Here is a 27,940-nt window from a genome sequence, read left to right as displayed (position 1 = left end):
CGAAAACTTGCCAGGTGGACCAGGTTATCCATTTCTGTCCATCTTTCTCTGTCTCCCCTACCTCTCTATCCCACATCCTCCTACCCTATGAAATCCAGTACAGCAGCTATAAAGAGAAGAGAGATAGTGGTTGTTTCTAGAAAGTTCTCTACTTTGGAAGCGGTGAAAACTGACAGATGGGTCTGTGTATAAGCTGATGGTGCTTGCTTGCTAAGGGATAAGGGGAAAGCACTCAGGGAAAAAAGGGGGAAGGTGGCTCAGTCGAGATAGGATGATGAGAATGAACGAGTTAGGGACTCCAGAAGAGGTGGACGGCAGCTTTCCAGAGTCTAGAGCAGCATCCTGATGCCCAACACGCGCTCCAAGCCTTTGCTTGCAGGACACACTTGGGACTGGACAGCAGGGAACTGGTTCTGCTTTCATGCTTTTGAGAGAAGAAGCCAACATCAGGACAGCCCGTGGTGGGTTTCAGAGCTTTATTTTCAGCAGTCACCTGGGCTGAGTACCAAGGATATTCAGAGGGACTGACAGGGAACGAGGTGTAACCCCGCCAGTGGGACCAACCTGCCTGAAGAATCTTAAGTCCACCTATCTTTAGGCTAGGCTAAAATACTCAAAACTTTAAATATCACTGCTCTTATTGGCCGTCTTCCAGATTTAAATTTTCTATTTAGCAAGAATACTTAGAGGGAAATAGGATTGAGAGTATAGGATGGAGTCAGTGTTGGTAGCAGCCTTGGCCATCAGTTAGGCTCTCCAATTCAATTGTCAGTAGTTCATGGTTTTTATATGTTTGCAGAATGAATGATTACAGCATCCCCCCCACTTTCTCTCCAGTGAAATGAAATGTCCTTGAAAAGGGGTTTACTCAATCAACTTAAAGTAATCTTGCCTGTTTCTATCTGAATTACAGATTTGAAGGAAAGAAATGTAATTTACGTTTGCATTTTGTCAAACTATGAAATTATACTTCGGTGAGAAGAAGCACACAGTACTGATGCTGTTGTGGATTATAGTTGTGTATTTCCATTTTAACATTCAAAGTCCCTCAAAACTGACTTATAGAGACCGGTAACATCTGCCTTTTAAGATTAGAGAGCAGGCTTCATCTCTGAAGTGAAACAGCATCATTTGAAGATGCAGATTAAAGGCAGTTTGCAATCTCAGTGTCATAAGAGTACCGGCAAATGCCTCTGCCACACACTCTTGTTCTCGCACAGTACTTGTGAATGCTTTTCGTTGGCTTGCTTTGGTGTCTTCTGTATTCTGTGATTTTTTTTCTGGCTTCCTCAGTCATGAAGGAAATTTTGGGAAGGGAACAATTCATTGCCATGCCATTTTTCCTCCTCTCAGTGAGTTGCAGAATGGAAGTGCTATGCTGCTCTCCTGAATAAAGGAGAGTCTACATTGCAAAACTCTGGCACGCTATTGAGGACCGTTTCCATATTTGGCATCAGATCAGTTGCAATGAAAAGACAAATCTTCAAAAGGTCTAGGGCTAGTGTGATGCCTCAGAGGGGAAGAGTGCACGCTACTTAAACCCAAATGACCAACGTCCATGGAAACCACGGACAAGGAAAGAAGCAACTTCCCAGAGTTTTCATCTGACTTCCATATGTGTGCCGCAGCATGTGTGCCTGCACACATGCACATTATTTATCCACATGGATACATACAGTTCCCTCAAAACAAAACAAAGCAAAAAATCTATTCTTAGGCAGGATGGAAGGAAAAGGACAAAGACCCTGGGTAATTTTTTTTTTTTTTTTAAAAAAAAGTCGGTGTGCAGAGGACAACTTGTAGAATAAAATGGACGATGCTTGCTCTGGCAGTGGGAGACAGGATGGGATAGTCCTGGAAAGGTCAAGTGGATTTTTAAATTCAAGCTCCAGTTTGTTATTACTTATTGATTTATTTTAGTTTATCTTTGAGATAGAGTCTTACTATGTTGCTCCGGCTGTCCCAGAGATGCCCCTGCCTCTGCCTCCCAAGTGCTGGGATCAAAGGTGTGCGCCACCATTTCTGGCTCTCTCTCTCTTAAAGCTGGAACATTTCAAGTTTCTTGGGGGTCATTGGATTAGAAAGGTTCTTTCATGACTCAGACTAACTTTTCCTTTCTCTTCCTCTCATTGTTGGTTGAATTCGCCGTTGTCATCCGAGAATGAGTGTTGGTGCATTTCCTCTGACGCCCACGGGAGCTCACTCCTAACTGAAGCTGCAGATAGCTTGATCTTGCGCGTCTTCACTGAGATGCGCCTCTGCAGTAAAGATGCAGCTTGGCTGGCTGTTTTCAGTGGCAATCAGCAAGCTTGTCCGTAGCTGATAAGGCAAGCCGTTGGGTGGGATGCGATCCTCTCCAAAGATGTCAAGGGGAAAGTTGGGAGAAGGGCTCTTGTCATAAGAAATATTTACAAAACCACCTTGATGGACTGGGCAAAGAATAATCACAACCCAGCTTAGGATCTGTATAGGTATTTTCAAGTAAAGACAGATGTAGGGTTGAGCTTTTGGTGAGGAATTCAAACATGGAGCAGAGACAACATTATTGGCTGGGACCCCACCAAGAGGGCAATAGGATGAGCAACGCCTTCAGACTTCTCATTATCTCGCCTGTTAGAAGAGCTGGGTGTGTTTACAGACACAGCTCATGGGAGCGATTGCTGCTTCAGATTGATCAGGTTCTATCCATGCATTAACCTTAAACAAAGAGCATTCCAGAACAAGTTTTTTTTTTTTTTCCCCTTTCCCCTTGGCTATGGGATTTTTTTTCCTTCTCTAGTTTTTCTTCTTGCCTGCCATAGTTTCTTACGGCTCAGCATGCACTGGCCAAAACCAACAGAAAAATGTGGTTTGTGGAGCAGAGGTAAGACACTGCATTGCAAACAGACATGCCTTTCTCAGCTGAACTGATGTGGGTTGTTTTTATTTCAACGTCCCATAATCAACGGTGAGAAAGCAATTCCCATCCCATGGTCTAGTGACTCTGGCTTCTTAAGCTCAGCTGATCTGATGTCATAAAGTCTAGGACTGGGTGCTTCTGACTCTGAAGTGGACAGCCGACTAAGGGATGAGCTGACTCTTCAGATAAAGGGCACAGGTGCATCATTTAATATCTGTTCTCCTGCATCTTGCATATATATATTACATATATATGTATTACAAAATGGTAATTCTATAAATACAGAAACTACAAATAGCATGTCATAAATAACGTTTGCCAAGACTTGTTATGTTTGTGATATGTATTTCATCCACCTACATGCATGGACAACAGGAGACAATCAACAAAAAGGACAGACAGTTGTCTGTGAATTTGTAAAATGCTGCAAATTTTAAACTAGAAGATTGTTTTTATTTTGAAGTGCTGTTTTTAAACAACAGAAACTCTTATGCATTTGACTTTATTTCGGGCCTCATCCACAATACTGATGAATGTGTTTTCTAGTACCAACCTTAATTATTTACCTTTAGAATATACTTTTCTATCTTGTCACTGAATTGTTTTGTTCCTTGAACATTTTATTTATGTATCCATTCATTTGTTTATTCATTTGTCTATCTATCTATCTATCTATCTATCTATCTATCTATCTATCTATCTATCTATCTATCTATCTATCTATCCATCCATCCATCCATCCATCCATCCATCCATCCATCCACCCACCCACCCACCCACCCACCCACCCACCCACCCACCCACCCACCCACCTATCTATCTATCTATCTATCTATCTATCTATCTATCTATCTACCTACCTACCTACCTACCTGAAATGGGGTTTTTTCTGTGTAGCCCTGGCTGTTCTAGAACTTGTTTTGTAGATCAGGTTGGCCTCCAACTCAGAGATTCATCTACTTCTGCCTCCCAAGTGTTGGGATTAAAGGTGTGCATCACCACCACGCAGTTCAGTTAGCTTTTTCTATCCTCTCAACTTCCTAGAATTCTGGATATCTTTGTCTGTGAATGTATTGGATATTTTAGTTTAGGATGAATTAGGATTCTTACGGTATCGATGTTTTTACCTTTAAACTTGTGTGCCTCTGATTTAACTAGACTTTTCTAGAGCTGTCCTTTTCATAAAGTTTTAGTATAGTCTTTTAGAAAAGGATATTTATTTATTTATTTATTTTTTTGTGTGTGTACATAGGAGTTCAGTACCCATGGAGGCCAGAGAGGGAAGTCAGATCCCCTGATGTTGGAGTTATAGTCAATTACAAGTCATCCGGTATGGATGCTGGAAACCAAACTTAAGTCCTCTGTAAGAACAGTACATGCTCTTAATCATTGAATCATTTCTTCATATGTCTTATAAAATTCATATCTTGAATTTTTTCATTTAGATGCTCCTATGGGTAGACCTTCCAGTTACTTTTCAATCATACATTACCCCCATATGAGGAGTTTTTTTAAATTTTCATCTGATTACATTCTTTGATTTATTAAACCTTGGTTAATTTTTGAGAATTTTAGACTATATCACATGCAAACAATGTACTAGGCTTTATTTTTGCCATGCGGCGTTTATTCCAGTGATACTAGATTGACATGGATTTTATAGTTAGAAGAGACTGCAGAAGTCCTACACTCTTATCGAATTTGTTCAGACAGGTTTTGGGACACCTTCACTCAAATTTCCTTATAGTGTTGTTGTTGGTGACAACTATTCACATAAAACCTTGGTATGTAGCCCAGGCTGGCCTTGAATCCTCGTGTCTCTGCATAGTGCTTGATCATGCTCGGCTAGCAGGATGGGTTAATTAGATAAGAAATGAAATCTTATTTCAAGAAGGGCACTAGCCGTTAGGTGGCTATAGTACTAATAATCAAAATTATGAGAAGAGCCAACGTTTGTCACTCTGTTTAGATTCGCCGTCCTGATATTCATATCACAGGTTGCTTCATTCAGGACTCATTTCAATCTGGAATTACTGTTACGTGCTTCTCCCTTTATGAATAAGGAAACTGTGCTTTATGTAAGTCGGGCAACATGCTTGAGGGACCCAGGTAGCAGATGCTGCAGACAGGTTTCTCATCCAGAGTCTGACTGCATTTCCACACCAACTGCTTCCAAGTGCCACTCCTCCACTGGTGTGACCTGACCGCCCCCTAAGCTGTTGTTCTTGCCTCTTGTTTGAACGGCAGCGTTATCTGACTCTCCGTGGACCAACACATCTGGATCCTGCAAGGGCAGATGCTTCGAGCTCCAAGAGATGGGACCTCCTGACTGTCGCTGTGACAACCTATGTAAGAGCTACAGCAGCTGCTGCCATGACTTTGATGAGCTCTGTTTGAAAACAGGTATGTGACTTCTGGAGGCCTCTCACCCCCAGCAGAAGGCTTAGTGACTCCCAGCTGTTGGCACACCGCTGCTTCAGTCTAATCGCGTAGTGAGCTTTAGTTTGTTTCTTGAAGGACTGATGGTTGTATGGAGGATGTACTTTGTTTGAACAACTTGACTCAGCCGAAGATGGCACTTTGCAACTGCAGGCAGTGAGGACGGTTTTTCAAAGCATTTGAGGCCAGGCCTTTGTCCATCTTCTTCAGTTCCATCTTCTCCTCGCCACCTCTTGATCACTGCTAGGGTATGTAGGCTCCGGTTGCGCCCATTTTAAAGTACTAGGTTTAAAGTTTTAATTTCCGGCTATCTGTGCACATGGAAAACATTTATGGAATCAATGTGGGGTCTTGCGCGCTGGGTAGTTCTGAAATCTTCCAAAACTTTCCCGATTTTATTTATCCTGTAGCGGAGTGGCCATTGGAACATATGAGCTGTTGGATGAATGCACACCAGTCAAGGGAAAAGTATCCCCGGAGGCTTCTGTCATCATACTGACTCTGTTTCCAAAACCAAATGTTTTTAGATAAGACTTTTGGGGTACTTTGCATGTTCACCACCATGCCACTGCCCCTGAGCAAAACCTCATTCGATCTACCTAAGAAAAATGGCAAGGACCCCGCTTTGAACACTGAAATCTGATTTCTCAATTCCCCTGACAAATTATTACTTTCATGCATGGGCAGCATTTTGGAGGACCCAACTTACCACTGCTATTTGTCTGACTTTTTTAATGATATTATTGGCAGCGATACATTATTGCCTTTACTTAAGCCTTAGTTCTGGATTTATTTGAAAATCGACATAAATTCCCTTACTAATTAGGACTTATTTCCCCCACAGCCTGAAAACTATAAGGGCTTTATTAGTTTTTTGTGTGTAATATGTTTTTGAAGTGTTCAGATACATTTCTCTTGTGCATTTCCTGTGGAACTCTACCAAGATCTTCAGCAGTGGCTCCAGAAGCTTAACAACGGAGACTCTTGGAGATTGGGTGCACGGGCGGAACAGATGTCCCGTGGAGCTCTTGGACTCTAGGACATAACTGCAAACCAGCAGTCTGTCCGCTTAGCACTGAGGAATCTAGAACATTTACATTTCAGCCGTGCTCTGACAGTCTTGTTGCCAATAAGTACTGTCGGCCTTCCACCATGGTCTTCAGATCCCTTGCAAAGTTTACGCCCCTGATTCTAGCTTCGTTCTCTTTGAATGTAGCTCAGGCCTTTCTTCTTAGTTTAATAAGACCATAGCATCATTCTATAAAACATTTTACTCTCTGGTGTCTAACGTCAACATGTATTGAATGTGGAAGAATCCAATGTCAAATAACAATGGAAAGTCGAGAGGAGAAACGTTTTAGAGGTTCTGCTATGCCATCCAGGAAACAAGCCTAGGATTTCAGTATAAACGCTCTCTGGCTCTCTCTCTCCCTCTTTAGTGCGTCTGGATAGTGTATGTATAATTATGTTTGTATTTATGTATACAATCATGCGGGAGGCAGTGTCTGTATCTATAAGACTTTTAAAACACCACCCTTTCAAATGGCAACAAACGCTCTGTCAAGCAGTTGGAACATAATCACTGACTATCCCACCTCTATCTGTTGAATTACCTAGCAAGGGCTCCTCTTGGTAGAACGTTGTGAAAGATCAGCCTTGCTTTAGAGCAGTGGTTCTCAAACTTCCTAACGCTGCGACTCTTTAATACAGTTCCTCATGTCGTCGTGACCCCCAACTAAAAACTTATTTTTTTGCCACTTCTTCATTGTAATTTTGCTACTCTTATGTATCATAACATAAATATCTGTGCTTTAAGGCAATATCTGTGTTTATAGGTAAATATCTGATAGTCTTAGGCAACCCCCGTGAAAAGATTGTTCATCCTCCAAAGGGGTCGTGACCCTCAGATCAACAACCACTGGTTTAGAAGACCATTTTTTCTTTCTACCGACTACACAGCTTGAAAGATGAAGGCTTGACAATTCTGAGACACTTTCCTTGATTGTTCTGCCAGTAGCTCTTCTAATGCCTCGTCCGTGCCTTCCCAAGGTTGAATGACGGTGTCTGGTGATTGCATGGATATCTCTCTTGGATGAGAGCTCCAGGAAGATGGGAGCTCTTGTCTTTTGTTTTGCTTTGGTTTTTCAAGACAGGATTTCTCTGTTACTTTGGAGCCTGTCTTGGAACTAGCCCTATGTAGACCAGGCTGGCCTCGAACTCACCAAGATCCACCTGCCTCTGCCTCCCAAGTGCTGGGATGAAAGGTGCCACCACCGCCCAGTGGAGCTCTTGTCTTTTGCTCTTCTCTAAGCGCTCAGCACCCGGAGCATGGAAAACAACGAGAGAGACAGATTATGGGAAAAACTAACTCTGTGAATTAGCCGTGGAAGCTCTTTATGTCACCACAGCCCTCAGGTTCAAAAACCGTAGTTCATTTTCAACACCATTCTAAGGATGTTTAATAAGTGTTCATTGAACAGCTAGACCGTGCCAGTTAATCTCATAGTCTTATACCCGAGATGAAACAGAGACATTTCTTTTTAAAGTTTCCATTAGACTGTGGTTTATTGGCTAGAAGAAAAAGATCAGTTAAAAATCTGACAGTAAGCTGGGTAGGGGTGGCAAACACCTTTAATGCAACACATGGGAGGCAGAGGTGAGCAGATCTCTGTGAGTTTGAGGCCAGCCTGGTCTACGGAGCGAGCTCCGGGACAGCTAGGACTGTTACACAGAGAAACCCTGTCGCGAAAAACAAGCAAACAAACAAAAAACAGAAACAAAAACCCAAGAAAACCCACACATCCCCAAATGACAATAACGCTGGGATTAAAATGAAAAGGTTACTTTTTTGAATGTTTCCTTGAAGAATTGAATCTTGAGTTATCGCTCAGGCAGGACTGTAGCCCATTTACTGACTTCCTTAGAGGCAGGGAGCTGCCTTCTGTAGCCTGCCACATTTTGGTCAGTTAGGATTTTGAGGGCATTAACGCTTCTTTGTACTCTTTCTCTTTTTGTGGTACTTAGGGCAGTTCTGGAGGGGCGGGGACTCTTTGACTTTCTGGGTTTTGTTTTTCTATGAGAGCTCAGTTGCGCTGTGACTTTGCCCTCTGCTTTGAAAAATTAGAAATTCATCCTATCTGTATGTTCTCCAAATGTCTTCTTGGCCTCTGGCTGACTCAAGTTTCGCAAACAGATTAAATGATGTGGGCTTCTGGCTCTTTTTGTTGGAGCCCTCTGTAAGCAACTGTGGCCTCTTTCATTTGGTCTGGGTGCAGCAGTGAGAGTGTTTCCCTCTGATGATTGCAGCTCGCGGCTGGGAGTGCACCAAGGACAGATGTGGGGAAGTACGCAACGAGGAGAATGCCTGCCACTGCTCAGAAGACTGCCTGTCCCGGGGAGACTGCTGTACCAACTACCAAGTGGTCTGCAAAGGTACATGCCTTTCGACTACCTCGAGAGATGAAACACAGGGCATGCCCCAAGATAACCTTGAATTGTCTGGATAGAATATCTTATATGTAGGGGTTGGAGATGGGACAGAATTGCATTTATTTGATTTTGTTTCATTTAGTTGTGTTACATGTATGAGTGTTTTGCCTACACGAGTATAGAGGCAGGCACCATGTGTGTGCAGTGCTGTGGATGTTGGAAGAGGTCGTCAGATTGCCTGAAATTGGAGCCACCATGTAGGTGTTAGGAACTAAACTTGACTCCTCTGAAAGAGCACCGAGTGTTCTTAACCACCGAGCCTTCTCTTCAGCCTCAGAATTATCATTTTATGCATGTGGGTGTTTTGCCTGCCTGCATATCTGTGAGGTCATGGAGGTCAGCAGCAGGCGTCAGATCCCTTGGAACCGGAGTTATAGATGGTGGTGAGTTATCATGTAGATGCTAGAAACTAAGCCCCAGTCCTCTGCAGAAATAGTATGCACTCTTAACCACCGAGCAGTCTCTCCAGTCCCCAAGGCATATATGTTTAAAATAAACTGTATAGAATTTGTTCTTCGATAATTTTCATACATAGTATCTAGAACTTTCTGTTTACTGTAGTCCTCCACCCATTTTTACCTTCCTTCCACTCCTCTTCTCCCCCTCCCCATAAGTCCATTTCCCACATTTATGTCATGTTTTGTTTTGAGTTCCACTGAACTGAACCATGTCCAGCTATGTGTCCTTAGGTTTAACTGCCCCTTTCCCTAGAATTCAGCAGTAGCCAGTGGGTCACTGTGGTTCCCTCTTAGACTGATGCTTAGCTACTGGCATCCTCCTTGTGCAGACCTGTTACGGGTACCTGCAGCTGCAGTGGGATTATGATTGCCCTGGCTATGCCACACCCAGAAGACAACATTTCACAGGGCTTCTCCCTATCCTTACATGCTATGTTCTCGCCACCCTTCCTCCCCAGTGTTCCTTGAGCCTTAGAACGGACAGTACAAATGTCCTCTTTAGGGCTGAGTATTTAACCAGGAAGACCCATCGTAACTGTGGGCGGGTCCATTCCCTAGGCAGGGGCTCCTGGACTGTATACCATGGTTCTGAGCACTATCCTAAAGTCTTTGCTCTGGGCTTTCTAATTGTGTACAAGATGAGACAGGCTGCTTCAGATCCCTCCTGCCTTACGTCCCCCTTCTGTGGTGCCCCGTCCCTTGATGCCCGGGCTGAAATAAACCCTTCCTCTTTGAAGTTATTATTTTCAGAGTATTTTATCATAGCAACAGAAAAAGAGACTGCGACAAAGAGTAAATCACAGAGTCGTCTGAAGCATCAGAGCGTGACCTCTGTTCCCAGTGGATGTAAGACATTTGCCAAGGCTCTAACAACAGCTTAGGGCTGGGGGTGCTTGCTGGTGAAGTCAATAAAGCATCAACGGACCTGGTTACACACAAAGTCTTATTCATATAATACGTATGTGCGTGGAAGAATATGATACTTTTATAATCTTAATGGTCAGTGGCCTACAGAAAACTTAAAAGATGCAGTTCCAGATAGTAAGACATTTTAGGGACCACACAGTCACGTAGAGATGTTTAAGCAAAAAGAAAAAAAAAACATGAATTTTTTTTCTATAGGTTCCATCACTTCTTATTTCCTAATTTAAGTCCTTTTCCTATGTCTAGTACAAAATATTTGTGAAACGTCTTTGATAAATAACTTCAGGGAAGGGCTAATTAGGGATATAGCATGTGCAAGGTCCTGGAATAAATCCCTACTTAAGAAAGAAAAAAGAAGATTTCAGGAGAAAAAGGAAGTTGTTCCCGTGAGGTGTAAGTGGATCCGGAACTCTCCCTCTCCTGATGTTGCGGTGTGCAGTTTCTTTGACTGTAGCAGTTGGGCTTTTATTTTGAAATATAGCATCCATCAAGAATTTATTCCCTTCGAGTCTTCATGTAGTAAATATAACAGGCAGACACAAGGCTATTAAGAGAAGGGAAAGTAACAAGGAGGAAGGTCTTGGGTGCCGTTAGTCACTGGATCATGACAGGTGAAGGCCATTTTTGGCGGTTTGAATTCTGATTTCAATACTCTAGTGAGTCTCACGTGTCTGCCTTGAGCTAGTCGTGCTTGGGAAAGATAATTCAGCTTACTTACTAGCCTACCTGGTCAGCCAATAGCCAGACGGGTCTGGGCCATGGGAGACTTCCAAGTGCTCTCTATATGGGAGAAGTTTCTGTAAGATACTAGGCACAAGATTTATGTCAGTTCAAGGTAAGTAATGTTTTGCCTGTCTTAGAGAGCATAAGGTAAATTCCTAATGATATTTTTTTCTTCCCGAAGAATGCAGTCTTCATATCTCTCGTGTTGCTAGACCTTTTTATGAATGAGGTAACTCACAATTTAGAAGCTGAAAGTCCCCTATTGGGAAGTCCCATCTGTTTGACCTTGATGATGATTGTTGTGGGGACGAATGAAGTCCTAAGAGACACGCAGGTGTTAATCTCTTGTGAGCATGGTCCTCCCACAACCTAGTTTCTTTCCATAGGCGTCACCTCTTAAATACCCCACATCAGCATCACGACGCTGGAGATGGATACTGTAGTGTATGACCTCCTGGGTCTATCAGAAGGCAAGGCTAGGCAAAGCGGTAGATGCAGACAGCAAGATTCTGGGGGCTCATTGATCAGCAAATCTAGCCGACTTCAGGTTCATTGAGAAATCTTGTCTCATAAAATCAAATGGATAGTGACAGAAAGAAAGACCTGACAGACCCGTGGCCTCCACACCCGCAGGACTTAGGTTCTCAGATCTTGGTGTAAGGGAAGAGCGAGAGGCAGCTTGGGTTTCATTTATTCAGTGTTCCTCACACGCCTATCAGGAAAAGCTCTCTTGCAATTGTCCACGTTGTCCCTGTATATGATTAGAAACATAAACTTTTTCTCTATGTGAAGGGAAGTTGTGTCTTGCTTTCTATGGCTTTGAGATCTAGAGTGGCCAAGGAGGGAGAGAATGTTCCATCTAATGACCAAACAGTTTATTTTTGGAGGGAAACAAACATGAAATCTTGTCCACTGACGCCACTTTTTTTTTTTAAATCTACAAACCATTTAGGCTCTGAAAGCTGAAATAAACACCATTTGAGGTTCTGAAATCGTAGCTTTCCCACCATGTATGGGTGTACTTTAAAAGCCAGAGCAGACACTAGACTTTATTTCAGAACTTCTTTTTAGATGGTGTCCCAGTAACGACTACCAAACAGGACACACAGATTCTGGCATTGTGCTTCTAGGCTCTGGATGGCTTCTATAAATAGACTTCGCAATAAATGTCCCCGTTTTTCCTTGTAGGAGAATCACACTGGGTAGATGATGACTGTGAAGAAATCAAAGTCCCCGAATGCCCTGCAGGGTGAGTCTATTTTGTCTTATAGATAGCATGAATTCTTCTACATTCTTTGATGAACCCTAATGAAGACTAGATGAGTGAACGGCTACAAACATTTTAAGATAGACATCCATGTCTACACATAAACTTGTCTGAGTTCTTATAAATACGTTGCCAGTCAAGTTATCTTGACACTTTTAAAAAAAATAAAGCAAAACACTCTTATGTATTATTTTTGTGTGTGTGTGTGTGCACATGTGTATGTATATGCAGGTTGTATATGTAAGCATTTGTGCCAAAGTGCTTGGAGGTCGGAGAACCACTTTGTGGAGCTGATTCTCTCTGGCTTTGCGTGTCTTCTGGGCATCAAGTCCGATCAGCAGGCAGCCGCGGAGGAGCCTGTCGCCAGTCCTGTGCTAAGCTTTGATGTTCTTTTTTCCCTTCAACTTTCTCCTATCACTGCTGTGCATTCTGGAGTCTCGGGGTCTGCTGTGGTCCACCAAAGTGCAACTGCTGGTCCCTAAAGGATGCCCTTCCTGCAGCGATTCCCCGCCCTCCTATCGTGCTTCCCCACAGCAGTTTTCCTTGAGTTCTGTTTGTGCCTTTGTTAGTGTGTGAGGGAGGGGAAAGGAAGACGGAGAGTCTAGAACTTGTAAAAGTTGTCGTGCAAGAGGGTCACTCCAACCAGATTTGGCAGAAACCCTCTTCTCTGCTGACAGACAGTCAAACTGAGGGATACCTTTCAGCTCAAGTGTGACCAAAACTGGGCACTTTTGCCTTTTAGGAATCTGTGTAGACTTCATGGGTCTTACAATGTTTGGCAAACAATACATTTTCAACAAATGTGATTTCATAATTTAGTCTTTAAATATCTGTATATCTGTGTGTGTGTGTATGTATGTATGTATGCATGCATGTATGTATTATAGCCTGGGATGCAGAATTTAAGTGTTTAGATATCTTTATTTTTTCTTCCTTAAAAAAACTTAATTAGTAATAAAGGAAACAAAAAATAAAGAAGACATCCACACTTTGGATGTGTGGAATGGGATGAAACATTTATGACCACCTTAAAAAGTCTTATTTCTCACACGACTTCCAGTAGTCTCACATTAAGAGTTGCTCATTAGATTCTAATTCTTAGAAAGAATCGTGCACATAGCTCAGTCTTTTACGATTGACCAACTATACCCTTAGAATAATACAGTACCATTTCATCCGTTCTTGGCTTGGGTCAACAAGTCCTTTGCTAGTAGGCATTTTAAATTCTCTGCAATTTAAACCACCTTGGAAACAATTTTCTAATAAACTTGAAGGAATATTTCTATGATGCTGAGGTCCAGTGGAAAGGGTGTTACTGTGGTTAATTTACCTCACTCATGGAGTCAGTAATTCGCTAATACATCTGATAAGTATTTATTGGAATCAGACATGGTGACACATGCCTGTGAGCCACTGAGGCTAACACAGGAGCTTTAACTTGAAGCTGCCTAGTCAACAAAGAAAGTTCTAGGCTGACGTGGAACTCTAGAGGAGCAGCCTTTTAAGAGACGATGATAGTAAGATACAGAACAATGTATATGTTCGGGCAAAGGAGGTATGTCTTAACATCATGAAGGAATTTGGAAGCATGGGCAGCTAAAATCATAGAAAAGGGAACTTTGGGCTGGGTTTTAGAGAATGGGTAGGAACTTTCCAGATTACAAATGGGAGAAAATACATAATACATACATAATACATACATGCATGCATGCATGCATGCATGATATATCCATATATTTAAGGTTCTTGTTTGTAGGGTAGGAAACAACAGTAGCATCAACTACTTTCTCTTGGCCATGGTGACTTTGCCAATTTAACTGAATTCAGTTGTCTCAAACGTTATGTGGTTGGGAGCCCAGGCTTTCCATATTCCTTCCTTCTTGGGTTTTCCTGGTGTTGACTGGTCCCACCGTGGAGTGTGTGTGGCAGCAGTCTCCCTGAGATTTATTGTGTTACTGTTTAAGGTTTGTCCGCCCTCCATTGATCATCTTCTCTGTGGACGGGTTCCGTGCATCGTACATGAAGAAAGGAAGCAAGGTCATGCCCAACATCGAGAAGCTGCGTAAGTCATTCTCCACTCCATGTTCTTGTCTGTCCTCCAGAATAGCCACTGCTCTGTAGTAGGCGTCTAGAGCAATAGGACCACCGTCTGTCCTTCCTTCCTTCCTTCCTTCCTTCCTTCCTTCCTTCCTTCCTTCCTTCCTTCCTCCCTTCCTTCCTTCCTTCCTTCCTCTCTCCCTTCCTTCCTTCTCTCTCTTTCTTTTTATTTCTTTTTTAAAAAGTAAATTTAATTATTGGAAATACATCAGAAAAAGGCATGTGTTTTTCATAGTTGAGAAAATGAATTTTATACTTGAAGTGGTTCTGGATGGTTTTCTTGTCCTGATTAGTTATTTTCTACTTCCAGGGTCCTGTGGCACACATGCTCCCTACATGAGGCCTGTGTACCCCACAAAAACCTTCCCTAACCTATATACTTTGGCCACTGTAAGTATTGTTTTTAAGTACTGTATGTTCAGAGGTATGATTCAACCCTGGAATGACTAGAAGGGGAATTTATTCTTTTAAAATATGGAACATATTTCAATATTAAAAAGGATTTGTTTTTTTTTAAAATATACTACATGAGAAATTCACACAGCATATTTTCATTGTTTTCTTTCTTATCTTCTGACTCTTCCTCTTCCTAGATCATTCCCCCTTCCCTACCCATCCAACTTCATGTTCTCTCTCTTTTGGTTTTTCAAGACAGGGTTTCTCTGTGTAACAGTCCTGACTGTCCTGGAACTTGCTTTGTAGACCAGGCTGGCCTCAAACTCATTGAGATCTGTCTGCCTCTGCCTCCCAAGGGCTGGGATTAAAGGTGTGTGCTGCCACTGCCTGGATTCTTTCTCTTAATGAAGACAAACATAGAAACAGAAACAAAGAAAAAAGTCACATAAAAACGTAAAGTCTTACTTATATTGGTCAAATCTATTTATTTGGTGTGTGTGTGTGTATGTGTGTGTGCGTGCGTGTGTGTAAATCTGGGAAGAACTTTAGAGAGGCAGTTTATCCTTGGATATCTGAGTTTAAGGTCAGCCTCATCTACAGAGTGAGTTCCAGAACAGTCATGGCTACATAGAGAAACCCTGTCTCAAAAAACCAAATAAACGAAAAGAAACCCAAAAAGATGAAAAACTGTTTGTTGGGTGTGGTGTTGCACGCCTTTAATTCCAGGTAGAGGCAGGCGGATCTCTGAGTTTGAGGTCAGCCTGGTCTACAAAGCAACTTCCAGGTCAGCCAGAGATACACAAAGAAATCCTGTCTTGAAGAACCAAAACCCCCAAAAAATAAAAATAAAAAGCAAAACAAAAACTGACCAGCCAACCAACCAAACAAACAAATAACAGCAACAACAACTCTAGATCATATTCTTCAGTATTCAAAGAAAATCTTATCCTTCCATTTGCCTCCATTGCTTACTGTGACTCTCACGGCTTTGTGGGTGACAAAATTGCATTTCAGAACTAAAATTGCAGCCTTTTCAAGCACTCTTCTTGCCGAACTTCTCATTAAACTCTCAACTTCAGAGATGTCTATCATTAATTCTGAATTTTCAAATATAAGAATGTTGATTTCAAGGCTTCTGTGTTTGAATTTTCACACATTCCAAATTTCAAACATTTGAAATTTCAAACATTCCAAATGCTACCCTGTTTCTTGTTTCAAACACAATGTTCTATTAGTCATTATTGTTTTATGAGTTAATTATTTGAAGAATAAATAGAATCATACATTGAATCTTCTTTGGAGACATGTACTCATTTCAAATAAAATATTAAAAATTTCTATTTTACTAAGTCTCAGTGGTCAAAAAACCCAAATATTTCATTTCTCATCATCATTTGCATTTCTAAAATGACTTAAAATTAACTATGACTCATTTGTGCAAAAACAGACTCAAAGTAAAGGCTATATGTATCTACTTGATTTGGGTAATTAAATATCATTATAAAACCATCTATGATAAGAAAATTGATAATAGAACTAATATATGTAGCTTATTACATTGTTATTTTAACAATAAAATCAAAGTAAAGGCTATATATTTCCTACTTGAGTTGGGTAATTCAATATTATTATAAAACTTGCTATAGTAAGAAAATTGATAATGGAACTAACATGTATAGATTATTACACTGCTATTTTAACAATATAATCGCTCTTATGCAAAGGGTTTATATCCAGAATCCCATGGAATTGTTGGCAATTCAATGTATGATCCTGTATTCGATGCTACTTTCCATCTTCGAGGGCGAGAGAAGTTTAACCATCGATGGTGGGGAGGTCAACCTGTAAGTCTTGAATTCTATGTGTCTGTTTGCATTGAAATATTTTTCCAAAATACGGTGTTTCACCTTTTGATATTGCATATGAATGTATAATATGTGTGCATTTTATATATGTATATGTGACTCTACATAGTATATTTGTATGGGATGTGTATACTTACATGCATGTGGGTATATAATATGCACATATATACACACACTTGCATCTATGAATGTACATGTGCCAACGTAAGTTAGGATGACAAAAATGTAAGATGATAAATTTCTTCTCTGGGGTGATGGTGGTGGAATTATACTGCGGGGTTGAATGTCAGAGTGCCTAGACGAAGGAATAATCAAGTGTTACCTATTTATCAAATTTGCAGATACAATGTAAAAGAAAAAGCACTATGATTTTTTCCAAAAATATTTTGATCCAAATGACATCATAAGCAGAAATAAGAACAGTTGATGGAGAAAAGGAGTGGATTAAAACTCACAGGAAATTTATAGGTTATTTTATTTAATCCATTTGCTCATAGAAGGTAGATGGAAGAAGTGGAGTCCTACCTTGGTGCTGAGGCAGAGACGAACACTTGGAAGGAGATCCTGCCTGGGACCTCAGACACTCGGGCAGAAAATCAAAAGGCTTCAGGCGGCTTCCCCCCGTGTTTTTCCTGTGGCTGTGTACGGTTAGGTAACCTGCTTTGGTCAGACGTGAGAAAAGCAGTGATGTAAAGTCTTGGTTGTTGACTGTGTAGAACTGGGCTGTTGAGTACACACTCTGGGCCAAGAGGCTCAGAATCGTCACAGGGACATAGTCCAGGGCACTGTCAGTCAGAGATGCGCAGAGAGAGAATGGAAAACGGGTCCATCTCGGGCTGTCTGGGGCACTAGTGAGGGAGGAGGCTTGTCAGACCTCTGTGCAGTCTGCCTAGAAGTGGGAGGAAGGCGCTGTCCTCACTCATCACGTACAACCACCATGCCGAGGCAGCCTTGAATCTGAGCATCCACTGCCGCAGACAGGCAGAATGAGGAGAATAAGCAAGAGATGTTTTCATAAGGTGTCTTTTTCTGAGAGAAGGTCTTCTGTGATTAAAATATTCATCTTGCTTAATAGGTAAATCACTTTGCAAGAATAAATGTGGGCTTCTTATTTGTTTTTTTTTTTTAAAATAAACACTGACAGACTTCCTGTATGCCCGTAGAAAAGGCTCTTTATAATAGACACTCTGATTTTACTGCTCTCATTCAGGCTGGATTCCCAGAGTCTGTGATGACTTAGTTTGTGATTCCAGTGAAATTTGTTGGCAGGGTGGATTTCACAAGTTTATGACAGAGGAATATTTTATGAGTAAATGAAGTGATGGCAACGCCAGCTCTATCGGCCTATTGCTGGTTGTTCTTCGGTATTAATTTGATTATGGAAACCAACTTGCCTGAGGAACCGCAAGGGATCTATGGAGATAAATGGTAATCTGACCTAACTGGATCACTTTACACTTGGTGTTGACATTAAATTTCCTCTGGGCTAGCATGACTCGGCAGCAGAAAAGCCCACAAATTCACAACCTTCTGCAGACACTGAGTAGAGAATCTGTTGACCTAACCCAGGAAGTAAGTTCTCTGTTCCGCTTTGTTGGCCTGCTTCCTCACTAGCTCTCAGAGTTGACACATTTGACCGAGTCTCCTAACGCTCCCCAAGATTTGTGGTGACACTGACTTGTGTTTCTGTCTATCATCTTGATCAAGACAGACACCATAAGGATGCTAAGGACCATCAGAGCTATATTCTAAAAGCTCCTTGTATTGAAATCTGACCTAGCCAAAGAGCATACATATAAAAACTGTAAGTAACTATAGGCTAAGTATACCATCATTTAGAGCAGTAAGCACTATATGAAATGAATTCTATATATTCCTAAAGCATATATATAAACCTCTTAGAGACTCATAGATTTTATGAGGTCCCCAGTGAAAAAAAAATAATTTGAGTAGAAAAATTATTTATAAAAACCTTAGGCTGGTAATTTGATTTAGTTCCTTTCATATTTTCCTGAATGCTGAAACTATGTAGGACATTTGACTAAATAGCCCAGGGAGCAGAAGAAACAATGAATAAAAACCACTTCTTGTCCCTGTTTAAAACCTAACAGATGGGAGGAAGATTTGGGGTATGTTCATGGGAAACTTTGAATCTACATAGTAAGTTTTCAAAAAATAATTCCCATAACTTAATTTTATCTTCATGAGTGTCTCAGCTTGGGTTTTTATTGCTACAAAGAGACATCATGATTGTGGCAGCTCTTATAAAGAAAACATTTAATTCAGAGGGCTTGCTTACAGTTTCAGAGGTAAGGTCCATTATCATCATGATGGGGAACATGGCAACCTGCAGGCAGCTGTAGTGCTGGAGGAATAGCTCAGAATGCTACATCCTGCAGGCAACAGGAAGTTGACTGTCACACTGAGGGAAGCTTGAGCAAAAGAGACCTCAAATCCTGACCCCACTGTGACACACTTCCTTCAATTGGTGATACCTCCTGATAGTGTCACTCCCTTTGGGGGGGCCATTTTCTTTCAAACCATCACAAAAAACAATTGGATACGATCACTCTCATCATGGAAGTTTTTTGTTTGTTTTTTGACTTGCTAATCTCTGGAACGTGCTATCGGAAGTTGCCATGCACTTGCTTATGACTCTGTATGTTTATGTGTATTTTAATGGAGTCCCTTAGGGTGTGCACTTCTTTAAAAATATGGTACAGCCCTGTAACCTCTGAGGAAGAGGTTGATGGAGTACTTTTGTGTTCAGTTTAGATCTGGACTCTCAGACGTGTGTGCATGGGTCTCCCGGGCACTAACTCAATCTGCAGATTGGAGAGACAAGTCAAACCCGCTTCCTGATTCAAGTCCCCGGAAGTCAGCGAGTGTTTTTAAGGGAACAGATATGCTCCTGCTCTTCTCAAGCTGCCTGGCCTTGAATTGTTTACCATCCCTATTGGTCGGGCAGGGCCCATCCTTGTGAATGAATTACAGTCTAAAATGAGGGATGCTGGCATATTCCAAAAGAGATGACAAAAGGCCATGCAACAGTGCTCTAGTGAATTCCTAAGCCAGAGAGATGGGCCAGATGGGAAGTCCAAGTCATTGTCCGCTTTTCTTATGTCCTTTCCTCTGCCTCCTTCCCATACGCTGTTACGTAACCTACAGGATTCCCCGCCCTTCAGTTGTGTTCATTTTGGTTTTCGTTGCTGAGTATTGAACATGGCCTTGGGCATGATCTCCTCTGAGCACACCCCTAGTTTCTCTCTGTCCGAGCTCCTAAGGCAGAATTTCTCAGCCAGTGGGCTGCCATCTCTTTGTGGGAATCGCATATCAGATATCCTGCATGTCAGATATTTACATTACGATCATAATAACAGCGAAAATTACAGTTATAAAGTAGCAATGAAATAATTTCATGATGGGGGCTCACCTCAACATGAGGAACTGTATTAAAGAATTGCAGACTTAGGAAGGTTGAGAACCACGGCCTTAAGGTACTTAGGATGAGCTCGGCTCCCTTGCTCACCTTGAGGGTCTTAACCAGGAAGTGTTCCTTTGCAAACCATGCACTGGCCTCTTAATTCATCCCAAATTTTAGTTGTACTGTCTTTTTTAGGGTTTTCCTTGCTGGGATGAAACACCACAACCAAAAGGCAAATTGGGGAGGAAAGGGTCTATTTATCTTATACTTCATCGTTGAAGAAAGTTGGGACAAGAACTCCAAACAGGGCAGGAACCTAGAGGCTGCAGCTGATGCAGAGGCCAGAGAGGGGTGCTCTCTAACAGCTTGATTGCTCAACCTGCTTTCTTATAGAACTCAGGAATATCTTCCCAAGGATGACTCCACCCACAGCGAGCTGAATGTAGCTGCATATAATCACTAATTAAGAAAATACCCCACAGGCTTGCCTATATCCTGATCTTATGGAGGCATTTTCTCAGCTGAGGCTTCTTCCTCTCTGATGAACCTAGCTTATGTCAAGTTGACACGAAGCCAGCCAGGACAGTACCTGGACCTAGGAGACCTGCTTTAGCAAAGCCAACTGACTGCCCTTCAGCTTCCTTTATCATACGTCAGACCAGCTCATTTGAAATTGTCGTTTACTTTTCTGCATTGGTCTGAGGGTTGCAAGGGGGTAGAGACTGACTTACTCACTTCTAGTCTAAAGACCGAATCAAAAGGCTGATTCAGTTGGTGCCCCACGGCCTGAACTTGGGGTTGACTTGCTCTGCACCTCATTTGAAACAGGTTTTACCTGCGCTTCCAGGGAATTTGTCCTTAAGGCAGGATTCCAGGGCTTGGGGATTTCGGTCAATGGTTGAGCAGTAGGAAACACAAGGTCCTGGGTTCACCCCTCAGCTCCTAGGGGTGGTTTGGGGAGGAGGGTGAGACTCTAAATATGAACCTTTGCTTGGGAGGCTGAGGTTATAAGGATCACATGTCCAAGGTTAGCTTGGGCAACTTAGTGACATGCCATCTCAAAACATAAAACAGTACAAAGAGGGTTGGGGATGAGCTCTGGGAAAGACTCACTTTCCTTGGGTTTGTGTGACCCTGGCTTATATCCACTGTATGAAGAATAAAAAGGAGAACAGAAAATAAAACAACAACAACAACAACAACAAAAACCAAATAAAAATAGCGAGCAAATAGAACTCTCACTTCCCATAGTTGGTAGCTCCAGGCCTGCGTATTCCCAGCTCTGTTGCTTGCCTGCTACTGAATATAACTGCGGAGAGCAGGGGAGTGTCCACATCCTGTCCCCCTGCCACCCCTCCCCCCATCTCGCATTCTCACTATTTCTTGATTCTTTGCACTGACCTACTGCAGAAGGTAGGGGGAGAGGACAAGAGAGTAAGGGGGGAGGGGAGAGAATCTCACCAAAATACCCTGGATATGTGTGTGAAACTGCCAACAACAACAGCAGTACGGATGGAATTGGTAGTCCTAGCTGTCCCTTGGTCTCTCAAAACTCTTACCTACTCAGTTCCATGACTTTGACTGCAAAGGAAAATTTTCTTGCAAAGAAAGGAAGGTGCATGCTTATGTTTTTTGACAAATATTTCTAGCTTACTTTCTTTTTAAAAAACTCTCCTGTTCCCATACCCATATACTTCATTTAATTACAGAAAGCATTGAGTTTCACATTTAACACCCTGGTTCCCATGGGGAAGCTTTATTGATTCTTAGCATTCCTGGAGACACAGCAAGAAGATACAGTCGTATTTCCATTTGCCTGGTTTTCAAAACGCTGTATCTAGGGCACCGATACAAGAATTGGGCTTTTTGCAGCGGAACGTTATGAAGATTTAAGGGTAGGAGGCCCACACTCAGTCAATATCTCCTCAGTTTATTTGCTTAAATTTCTTTTAACAGTATCTAAGGAAATGTATGTTTGCATTCAAGTTCAGAAAACATCATGAATTAACACGGAGCTGGGAGCTTCTCTGTCTCCTTTACTTAAAAAAAATGTAGTACTAGAGGGGTTGTTTTTGATTTTCTTCTTTGGATCAGCATTTTGGTACCTTCAATTTTGAGAATTCTCACACTTCTGACCCCTGAAATATAACATATATGTACAGCCTCTACAGATGCTCTTCTGGCAGTTTAAGATTCAACTTAAGGAATTCTCCTCATGCTTCAGTCTCCCAGAATTTGCTAAACTTTGACCATACTATGAGATAACCATTTAATTTTATAATACCTAAAAGTTTTTGGAATGTGTTATCATGTAAAAATGTGTTCTACAGTCACACGTTTTTGTTGGACTCGTCTGCTCCCCAATAATGACACGGAGACTTATTATTAATTATGGAAGCTGGGCCAATAGCTTAGGTTTGTTTCTAACTAGCTCTTATACTTTAAATTAACCCTTTTTTTAATTAATTTACTTTCTGCCTTATGGCTTTATTACCTCATTTACATAGTACCCATTCTGTTTGCCCAGTGGCTCCTGGTGTCCCCCCTTCTTCTTCCCAGCATCCTCTGTGCCCAGAAATCCTGTCTAGCTATTGACTGTTCAGCTTTTTATTAAACCAATCAAAGTGACACATCTTCACAGTGTACAAAAAGATTATTCCACAATGTGTTCAATAAAGCTTGTTCAGAAATGCAAAACTTTCTCAATAAAATGTTGGCATATACACTATAAAAAATAAAATAAAAATTATGTTTGGTATGGACAATTTTATATATAATCTTTCATATATAAAAATATTTTAGCCCATGTATCTTTTTGTGCAATTCCATACACAAATATCTTGCAGATTTTTCTTGACAATTTCATGCATACATCCAAGGTATGTGGTCAGATTCTCCCCACTGCTCTCTCGTCCTCCAATACTCATTAAGTTTTTTTTTTATTTTTCAACTAATCTCCACCTCTTTTTATGTCTTTTGTTTGTTTATTCTCCTATATTTGATTAATATTTCATAGTGAGTAAATATACATTTGATTTCATGTATTCTCTTGGTTCATTTTTTTTTTGTTCTCTTTTGATGAGGCCCTTCATTTTCTTTTTTAAAAATAGTTTATCTAACTTTACCTTATATGCACTGGTGTGAAGGTGTCAGATCCCCTGGAGCTGGAGTTACAGACAGTCATGAGCTGCTATATGTGTGCTGGTTATTGAACCTCGGTCCTCTGGAAGAGGAGTCGGTGCCCTTAACCTCTGAGCCATCTCTCCAGCCCCTCATTTTCTGGTGGTTACTATGAAGGAGAGATCATGTTCTTGCTTCTTTTTTTCCAGAAGAAGTTTTTGTTTTTATATTTGGCCTCGAATTTGTAATCCTCCAGTTTCAGTCTCCCTACCGCTGGGATTACAGATGGATGCTTCCATGCTGGACTAGAAATACACTTCTTGAACTTCAAATTGCCCAATAGAAAAAAATGTACGGAAAATACACAGAAAGCTGATTCTAATGGCAGAACAATGTGCTTGTGCTGAAGAGGTAGAGGTCAGGAGGGCCAAGCTCTTCAGTTATGTAATGAGCCTGAGACCAGCCTAGTTTATAAACGATTAGAGGCTGATGCCAGGTGGTGGTGGTACATGACTTTAATCCCAGCACTCAGGAGGCAGAGGCAGGCTGATCTCTGTGAGTTCACGGCCAGCCTGATCTACAAGAGAGTTCCAGGACAGCCAGGATTGTTATTTAAAGAAACTCTGTCTCAAAAACCCAAATCAACAAACAAACAAAAATTAGATGCTGATTTTTGTCATCAGTATAAGATGTAACATGAGTGGGCCTGTTTGTTGGGGGTTTTCATCCTGCCCTGTTCCCCCAGCTGTTTAGTCCCAGAGAAAAATCACACAAGAGATCTCTATAAGTTATAAAGCTGATTGGCCCATTAGGTCACTTATTAGCTAACTCTCACATCTTGATTAACCCACTATTCTGATCTATTTTAGCCATGTGGCTCAGTACCTTTTTCAGTGGGGCAGCTTACATCCTGCTGCTTCCGTGATCTGGGCAGGAGTGGGAGGAATCAACTTCCTCCTCCCTAGAATTCTCCTGCTCTCCTTGCATCATTTCCATTTCCTGTCTGGTTTTCCTGCCTATACCTCCTGCCTGGCCAATCAGCGTTTATTTAAAACATGATTGACAGAATACAGACAATTCTCCCACACCATAAGAGACTTACTGTCAACTCTTTAATATCATATGTTAATGGGTTTGCCAGTTCACTCAGGAGGAACATGGGCTGGGGTAGGGACTTGGAGCATCCTGGAAGTGTAGCATGTGAAGATAACCCTCTGGTGACCTATCTTGGTCATCCTTAGCGGTATGGAGCTGGGCCACGCCAGGTACCTGAGTAGCTCCTTTGAGTAGTCCACACCCGGATTCCAGTCAACCCTCCTGCATCTTCCTTCTTGATCTTCCTGTGGGCCGTCAGAGTTGTTGCCATGGTTGCTTGTCATATTCACACTGTGTGTGAAGCCTTCTATCAGTGTGAATCTTTCTGCTGGTGATCTTGTACATGAGCTAAATGCCATCCCTAGAACTTCCCATTGTCCAGATATTGCCAGCACCAACACTGAGTTCTATGTTAGAATTTTGAACAATGTAGGCCATCATTTGAGAAGTTCGTGTTATGATATTTTTCCTTTAGCAAGCCCAGGTTGGCCTTCGATATCAAATACTGCCTGGTACAGTTTCCTTGGAGTAGGAAACTGTAAAAAAAAAAAAAAAAAAAAAAAAAAAAAAGTAGTAGCTTTTGCAGGAGGTCATTTGGATATGAATGCAGCGAGCCTGTGTCACTGGAACACAGATTTCAATCAGAGTCATACCCATAAAATACTCCCAAAGTCTGGATGCAATGAAACAGGAGAAGGATCTCGTTGGCTTTGGTCTCAGACCACAGTCTCCCCCATCATCTATTGCCCTTCTCTTCCTTTGTGGGGATTTCTTCCCACAGCCTTCTAGTGGGCCACTTGCCACTGTAAGCTGTTTTTAATGCTCCTGGGGTAAATGGATTCCATTGATTTTCGCTATTGTGTAATAATGAAAGACTGCAGCAGACTGTTTATCCAATGCTGAAACACTGGTTTATGGATTTTAAGTGAATTAACTCATTAAAATGTCGCATCATCCCATCTGCTAGAAAAGTCCATCTGTGCTGTGAAGGAAACCAAAGCCCAAAACGTCGAAGCGACTTTCTTGAGGACCCTGCTGTGGTGAAGTGACAGAAGCAGGGGCCAAGGTCTAGGGTGCAAAGTTTCAAAGTCTGGGCTCTGAACTCCTTCGTCTTTCACTTCTTATCAGCATGAGCTAGAATGAAAACAGACAGATAGGGGGCTGGAGAGATGGCTCAGAGGTTAAGAGCATTGCCTGTTCTTCCAAAGGTCCTGAGTTCAATTCCCAGCAACCACATGGTGGCTCACAGCCATCTCATAATGGGGTCTGGTGCCCTCTTCTGGCCTGCGGGTATACACACAGACAGAATATTGTATACATAATAAATAAATATTTAAAAAAAAAACAAACAGACAGACAGACAAACAAGCAGATCTCATCATTTGTCCTAGGCTTATCCCCTTGCCTCAGACTCCCTAGTTACGGGATTGCATCAATGGTTGGTTTGCAGACAATGTTTAAGAATATTCTTCACGGAATGCTTTATTCACCCACTTCTCCAACAAACTTTCCCCTAGAGATCCATTTACCAAAACGAAAGAAAAAGCAAACTTGATGAACAATGTAAAAAAAGAAATTAAAACGTAATCTTTTTAGTTATCCCCACCGCATCATTCATCGAGTCAAATGTGACAAGCTAGATTTAAAGATTTTGACATCTGGGTACCAAATTGGGAGTCCACTCCACAAGGCCATCAGCAGTGAAAGGAACATATGGTCTACCCCTGCATCCTTTAATGAGCCGAATTCCGCCACATAAGTCATGCTTAAAACAGTTATCAGGAAAGACAGGTATAGAAAAGAGAGACTTTGGGGCTGAAATAAAAGTTTGAAAAGTCAGTGGCATCTCAAGCAAAGCTGTTGAGAACTTTTGCAGAATATGTATTGAATACCACTTACGGAAACAATGAGTCTGACTTCCAGATGTGAAAACACAAGCCGTTGGAAATCTTGTGAAGTTTATGGCGGGCACGAATCGAGTGTGGGGTATCAGGTCTAATGTATGTTAGTCTTTTTTCTTCTTTAACCAGAACTCAGAATGTATTATAAGCCTCTTATATTTTCCTCATTAGCTATGGATTACAGCCACCAAGCAAGGGGTGAGAGCTGGAACATTCTTTTGGTCTGTGTAAGTTACCTTTATTTTGTCAATGTTTATAAAATTACAGTTACAGTTCAATTTACGCAACATCAAATTTGGTCAACTTCATTTCAGCTAAATGTAAACATGTCACATTAATGGGAATTTATTGATTCAAAAATAACTTTTCAGGTGTTTTTTTTTCCCTCAAAGTTTCTTTCTCTGTCTTTTTACTTCCCCTTTTCACTCTCTTTTCCTCCTCTCTCTCCTTTCTTGTCCCATCCTTTAGTTAGGGATGATTTTCTCTTAGACCTACTCTTTAAATCTCTTATCTTGCTAACCTTTAGTCTGGCAGCTTTTCACCCAGGTGTGTGTATTTCTCTTAGACTATTGCTGTAGTTTCTGCCGTCACTCTATAAATATACTGCAAACTACTGTGTTTATTTTGTTTATATTTATTTACTTTGTTTCCCAACTTTAAACACATTGTGTAGCGTCAGGCAGCTAGGAAGCTGATGGAATGGTCTAGGGTCTGGAAGTTCTCCACAGTAGACCTGCGTAGGGGAAACCTCCATTTTTACCCTGTTTCCCCACCAAAAATTTTAAATTTTCCCAGTAAGAAAATGGGACTGCTGACGTAACTGGGAATTAATAATTGATGCTTCCAGGCTTTTAGATGAAATTTACCTGATAAAACCGTCAGCATATTGGTTGTTTTCACGGCTCCTTAAATGATAAAAGGGGTCTGGTTCGACGTTTATGGGGATTTTATTCCTGGTGTGTTCTTTCTACTGTTTTGTTTTTTTTCTAACCACCTCAGGCTGTTTCCATGGCTGCTTTTTTACGCTTTCACAAAACCTCTGGACTGTTCTGCTAGCAGCGATGTGCTGAAGGAGATCAATCATGGTTAAGATGGATCCAGAGCAATGTTTTCTGTAGACGCCAAAGTCAGGGACAGAGGTCAGATTTAGATTCAGATTCAGATTCAGATTCAGATTCAGATTCAGATTCAGATTCAGATTCAGATTTAGAGGGTTCAGTTCAAATTGTTTTGGGTGACCTGAAGCTAAGACGGTGTCAATTTAGAGAGGGTTTCTTTTTATTTATTTATTTATTTATTTATTTATTTATTTTTATTTTTTCTCTTTTAAAGAGGTCTCTGAGTCCAGGGATAAGTACAGCCACAATAGAATTGATGCTGCTTAATGTAAGTGACGTGTCATTACCAAGTTAGGCTTCCACGGCTCAGGTTTTAACCCTTGGCTCTCAACGATGTATGTGGAAATTCTGTTGTGGGACTCCTTCGCCTAGCAGAGCGGAGAGGACCCAACAACATAATTAATACTTAGTCCGCACCCTTACCCCGCTGGGATTGTTGCAAGGCTTCCTTGAAAAGGTCCAGTGTTGTGGCTTTGAATGACAGTTTTCTCCACCCATTTTGAAACCACTTATAATAAGGTGGCTTTTGTGTGCTCCCAAGATGCCTTGGCTTCTCTAGCTGTTCTTTTATCTCTGTGTCCTGGAAGTGAGGGGGCTCATTTACTCCCAGTCCTCACCCCTTTGAAGCTTTTTATGGCTTTGTAAAATATGATCGGGCTTCCCATTTTTACAGGGAATATATATCAAGGGTATCTACGTAGAGTCCATTTTGAACATTTTTAAAT

At 41.5% G+C, this 27,940-nt stretch overlaps 1 protein-coding gene across 5 annotated transcripts in view; it reads left to right on the top strand.

The window, feature by feature from the left end:
- Enpp2 (ectonucleotide pyrophosphatase/phosphodiesterase 2) overlaps positions 1–27,940 on the top strand; it is a 115,091-nt gene that overhangs the window by 38,413 nt on the left and 48,738 nt on the right. For all 5 annotated transcript variants that reach the window (XM_085678971.2, XM_085678973.2, XM_085678972.2 and 2 more), the window contains exons 3-9: positions 5,147–5,302; positions 8,645–8,770; positions 12,121–12,181; positions 14,164–14,261; positions 14,607–14,686; positions 16,417–16,536; positions 26,269–26,324. In XM_085678971.2, coding sequence (XP_085535097.2) covers positions 5,147–5,302; positions 8,645–8,770; positions 12,121–12,181; positions 14,164–14,261; positions 14,607–14,686; positions 16,417–16,536; positions 26,269–26,324 — 697 coding nt within the window. The remainder of the gene's footprint in view (positions 1–5,146; positions 5,303–8,644; positions 8,771–12,120; positions 12,182–14,163; positions 14,262–14,606; positions 14,687–16,416; positions 16,537–26,268; positions 26,325–27,940) is intronic.

The sequence above is a fragment of the Myodes glareolus genome, chromosome 19 (genome assembly GCF_982192425.1).
Source record: "Myodes glareolus chromosome 19, mMyoGla1.1, whole genome shotgun sequence".
NCBI classification, from domain to species: domain Eukaryota; kingdom Metazoa; phylum Chordata; class Mammalia; order Rodentia; family Cricetidae; genus Myodes; species Myodes glareolus.
The sequence above is the reverse complement of the archived record's forward strand: the minus strand, read 5'-3'. Positions and strand labels throughout refer to the sequence as shown.